The sequence below is a fragment of the Empidonax traillii genome, unplaced genomic scaffold, assembly GCF_003031625.1.
Source record: "Empidonax traillii isolate 1590-97213 ecotype Southwest subspecies unplaced genomic scaffold, ASM303162v1 scaffold1123:size177737, whole genome shotgun sequence".
Lineage (NCBI taxonomy): Eukaryota > Metazoa > Chordata > Aves > Passeriformes > Tyrannidae > Empidonax > Empidonax traillii.
Window position 1 is genome coordinate 170991 of NW_020956316.1, and position 5372 is coordinate 176362.

Genomic DNA, 5372 nt, shown 5'->3' on the forward strand with positions numbered 1-5372 from the left:
CAGCCAACTGGAAAATGAGACCAATAGGTTCTATTCTTAGTTCCATCATTAACCTTGGACATATTTTGTAACTTAGCTGGAGCTCTCCTTAGCTGCCTGTAAAGCTGAAAAAGTTATAAATACAGGGGATGGTTTTAGTAAGTAATTAAAATTCTGACTCTGAAGTGTAAAATGTTCACAGCACCTCCCGAAACTGCTGAGGGAAGGTCCTGCTGTGCAGGTGAATGCATGTGAGCTGGGTGCAGGGAGCGTGTTTGGGGCAGGTCATGTCCCTTGGGCAGGACAGTCTCATTTTCCTGAAGGATTCCCTCTTTCCCTCCCTGCTCCCCACAGCTGGGGCAGTTTTCCAGCAGTTTTCCATAGCTCTGTTCGGTGAATCCCAGAACCACGGATCTCAGAGGTGTCGCAGTGGTAACGAACCCTGTGGTTGGGTGATTGTCAGCTTCTGTTACATTTTGGACAGATGGAAGCGCTTCAGACCCTGTCTGAGATCGCAGGATGAGGAAGGAGGAGGCTGAGAGCTCGCTTGCCTTCAGGAGCCACCATCACTGCGACGTCACTCGGTGGTGGCAGCGCGTCGAGCTCTCGGTGCAGCTGGTGTGGACACTGCGTGTCTGCTGCTGGGGCAAGGGAGAGGGGCTTTAAAGAGCTTTAAACTGGGTCACCCAAGGGATTGTTGATGTGGCACCTCCAGGAGCTTCCAGTTATGGGACAGAACGGGCACAGGTTGCCCAGAGAAGCTGTGGATGCCCCATCCTTGAACACCTTCAAGGCCAGGTTGGACGGGGCTCTGAGCAACCTGATCCAGGTGGAGATGTCTCTGCTCACTGTGAAGGGCTGGACAAGATGGGCTTTAAAGGTCCCTTCACCCCAAACCATCCTCTGAAATTCCTGAAATAACCTTGTTTAGCTCTTACTCTGTGCTCACCCTGTGCTGGAAGGCTCCTGTTTGCTCTTTTTCCTTAGTGAACAGACACTTAAAATATATTGGTGCTTCATATCCAGAGTTTCAGAGGTCAGGGCAGTTTATTGCCTTAGATTCTACTCTTTAAAGCAGATCATATAAATGACTCTGATGGACATACTGACCCATCTCGCTGAAAGATGCCTCCTGAAGTGCCTGTTCCTGTGGGAACAGTGTGTCAGTCAGTGTCCAGGATCCCAAGTTCCATGTACTTGTTTCTCTTCTTAAGAATTTTGGGAAATTTTATTCTGATAGGGTTGGTTGTGTTTTTTTTTTTTTTTTTTTAATGTCTTCCTGAGTTATATTGACCTTGAATTATTTGTCTGGGGGAGAGCACCTAATAACTGCCTTATTAATTCTTAATACATTTAAATAACTCCCTTCCTCATTTGGTAGAACATCTGTGTGGAGCTTTCAGAATAAATGCTGCATTTCCAAGCCTGTCACTTCTTGCTATTGCAATGATTAGTCTTCTGCTACCCTACTTGTCAGGAATTATTGATTGTTCAGCTTGGAGAGAGGCTTGACAGTTGGGAGATACACTTGGCTATTGGAATATTGGTTTATATTGATGTGAGTCCTGTTGGAAAAACAGCTGGGAAAACATCTGTCCCTTCAAAGGTACCAGGCAAACATAATTTGAGGAGGAAAACAATTTCTTAGGCAGTTTGTTCTGGTTCTGCAGATGTTTAGGGAGTGTGTTTGTGGCTTTTTATCGAGATGTTTTAAATTGTTTACTGCGAACCATTCACTGGGGGAGCAGATGGAACCTGGGGGGGATCTATTTGAGCTCAGGTTGAACCTTTTGGAACTTTTAGCACCTACAGAAGGTGTAGGGGCACAACAGCCACGGGGGGAGTGAGAGGGACTGGGAGGTGCAGGTGCCCTGCAGAGAGAAATGAGGAGAACCTGAAATGCAATTGGACATGTTCCCCCAAATAATCAGATTTTCTTCCTTTTGTTGTCAAAGCAAGTTAAACGTTGCCTTTTGTGGGGTTGTTTTGTTTTCTTCTTTTTCCAAATTAAAGTAAAATAGGGTAAAAGAAATCAAGACAAATGATCAGTCCCTGGTTGTTACAGCCAGGAAAGAAGTTTTGGCTCTGAACCCTTATCTCTGGGAGGTTCAGCTTGAGAGAGCATCTTGAACTTTGAAAGTCTGGGGGTGCTGGATGCTCTGTTCCAGTACATCCTACCTGAATGTTTGTTTGGTTTTGTTTTCTCTCTCTCTCCCATCGCCAGGTTGTGACTCGACTTATTCACTTGCTGGGAGAGAAGATCCTTGGCAGTTTGCAGCAGGGAGGTAAGACTCATTCCTGGACTACTTGGACTTCCTTGGAGCCAGACTTACATTCCTAAATCTGGAAACAGCTCATACTTGGAAAGAGAATTTGTCATTAAATTTTGGCCTGGAGAAGAGGAGGCTCCAGGGGGAACTCAGAGCCCCTTCCAGGGGCTCCAGGAGAGCTGGAGAGGGACTGGGGACAAGGACACAGAGAGACAGGACAAGGGGGAATGGCTTCCCACTGCCAGAGGGCAGGGTTAGGTGGGAAACTGGGGAGAAATCCTTCTCTGTGAGGGTGGGCAGGCCCTGGCACAGGTTGCCCAGAGCAGCTGTGGCTGCCTCTGGATCCCTGGAAGTGTCCAAGGCCAGGTTGGAGCACCCTGGGCTAGTGGGAGGTGTCCCTGCCTGTGGCAGGGGGTGGAACTGGATGATCTTTAAGGTCCCTTCCAACCCAAACCATCCTGTGATCCGTAAGAGCTTTGGCACAAGTGGATGGGGATTTTATTATGTGTACACAGTTTTTTTTTGGCAGAGCGTGGTTAACTAAGTGTGGGAAAGGAGTGATTTGCAATTGAGATAGAAAAGTGCTGCTGCCTGTGTGCAATGAAATTTCTTTGGAATTTCTTGCAAGAGGAATGTAAAGGGAACACTGGAAATAGCAGCTGTAGTGGGCTGGAATCAGAGAGCTGTGCTCAGTGGCATCTGCAGAGAGACTGACTTAATATGCCTGTATTTGCATTATTTTAATGAATTGTCTGGGAGGAAAGGGTCTGCTATGGGTTGGTTCTGAAGCTTTGTGTTTGTGGCAGCACCAACTCCAAGTCTATTTACTGATTGAAGGGAGTAGGAGGAAATTTTCCCAATTTGCTTCAGCAGCTTTTAAGAGACACATGTTGACTACTGAGGGCGTCGTGGGGTTCCCTTTGCTGCTGGGGATTGTTTGGGTTTTCTTTGGTTGTGGGGGTTTAATTACTTTTATTATTTTATTGCTTTTATTTTTTGGGGTTTTTTTTGCAATATTCCAAGGAGACTGAAAATGGAGTCAGCGACTCTCCTGTTTCAGAGCAGTTTGGAGGAGGGAATCTCAAACTCTGCCCCTTCTTCACATGCTCAGCTCTCTGGGCACAATCAGCTGTGTGCAAATGCCTGCTGATACCTGTGCTTAAACCTCAGTGGCCTTGGGCAATCTGCCCTTTTTGGGAAATAGGGCAAAAATAGAGAAAAGAAAACAGGAGGGAAATTAGTGACAGTTGCAGGAGTTCAGAGATTCACCACTGAAGATCTGAGGAGGGAAGGGCTGGTGGAGATGAAGGGGTTGAGCTGTGATGTGTAACTTGTTTGAACCTACAAATATCTCCTTGAAGATCACTGAAAAGAGTTGGAAAAGCTGTTTCATGTTCTGTGCAGAGCTGTTTGAGAAGACTTGAAATTAATAACTCAATCGCTGAATATACTTGAAAAAAAAAGTTTATCTGATTTTTTTTTGGTGTGTCCTGCAGTGCACTGTCGCTCTGCCAGAGAGCCTTTGAATGGCTTTTCACAGGGTGTATCAAGTATTTCCATATTGCCCAGCTCAAGAATTCATCTTAATGGTACATCTTGGGCCTTTGCTGGGTGAAATGAGATAAGCAGGACGTGAAATCCCAGCTTGGATGTCAGAATTTATTGTGTACTTGGAGCTGAGTTGACAGGCATGAACAGCAGAGTGAGAGTGTCTGAGAAGGCTCAGTTAAGGAGGAAAGAAAGAGTGTGAGAATAAAACCAGTTTGTAGAACATCCCCATCATTTTTCTGCTCTGAGCTATCTGGGAAGATCTTGATCTTGGTAACACTCACTGCACGCTTCTGCCAAAAACTGCTTCACTCTGCCCAGATCTCTGTCCTTATTCATCCTACCAAATTATACTGGAGATACTTCCCAGTTACTCTGCAGCTACTTCAGAGCTTCTATATTTCAGTTTAATGCTCCCAAGCCCATATCTGTAAAGCTCTGCAAAAGAAATAAAACCAGGTAGAGATACACATCCCCTATAAGAACTTTGTTGGAAACAGGTATTTGTTTCCTTTCTCAAGAATGCCGTAAAAATAAACGGTGATTTTTAGAGTCTTTTAATTCTTTCAACAGATTTTGGGGTTTCTGTTAGTTAAGCTGATTCTTCTTGTGGCCTAAATCAGAGCCTGTTCCAAAGATGTGGCTGTTCAAAGAGATTCAATTGTGTTTTTTATCTTTATCCTCCCAGGTCAGGTAAATGCACGTTGCATTTACCCTATTCCTGGCATCCAGATATTCTTAACATTTGTGACGAGGAGTTAGGCAATGTTATGTCAGCAGCCAAACATGATGGAAATTGATCTTTATCCTCTTACAATGAAATATGTGGGAACTCTCCATTTCTCTGGGCTTGAGCAGTTGGTGGCACTTTCCTTCCTGCCCAAAGGTGACATTTCATTGCTCACAGCCGACCTTGTGGCTGTCTGGGCTGACTGATGGCAAGTGCTCTCCTTCCCAACAGGTCACCCTCTTGGATTACACAGCTCCAGCAGCAAGTGGGATGCTGGGAATCCTGCCAGCAACCTGTCCACGGTGGCGATCATGCCGGTGTCCGAGGAGGTGCCGCTGACGGCCTTCACCCTGGAGCTCAAACACGCCCTCAGTGCTGTGGGTGAGTGTTGTTTCCATCCTGCTCCATCGCACAGGAAGGAAATCCTGCTTGTCTTTTGAGAGAGGTACAGCCTGTCAGGAGCCACAGGTGGGTTCCTGCTGCTTTAGAGGGGTGGCAGTACATAAAATGATCAGAGGGTTTGAGAAGTTCTGGAGAGACCCCATTGCAGCTTCCCAATGCCTTAAAAGGGAATATAAAAGGGAGGGAGGAGGACTTTTTATACAGGCAGATCATGACAGGACAAGGGGGAATGGCTTCCCACTGCCAGAGGGCAGGGTTTGGTGGGATATTGGGAAGGAATTGTTCCCTGTGAGGGTTGGGGGCCCTGGCACAGGTTGCCCAGAGAAGCTGTGGCTGCCCCTGGATCCCTGGAAGTGTCCAAGGCCAGGTTGGATGGGGCTCTGAGCATCCTGAGTAGGAAGTGGTGTCTCTGCCTGTGGCACGTGTGTTGGATTAGATGATCT

The 5372-nt window shown here is 46.5% G+C and overlaps 1 protein-coding gene across 1 annotated transcript in view; it reads left to right on the plus strand.

Moving 5' to 3' along the window:
* The window catches only part of PNPLA7 (patatin like phospholipase domain containing 7), a gene marked incomplete at its 3' end in the record, with an annotated part of 67249 nt that extends 62341 nt beyond the window's left edge, over window positions 1-4908 (plus strand). Inside the window, exons 21-22 of the mRNA XM_027905105.1 lie at window positions 2204-2264; window positions 4759-4908. Coding sequence (XP_027760906.1) covers window positions 2204-2264; window positions 4759-4908 — 211 coding nt within the window. The remainder of the gene's footprint in view (window positions 1-2203; window positions 2265-4758) is intronic.
* Window positions 4909-5372: the final 464 nt, after the last annotated feature.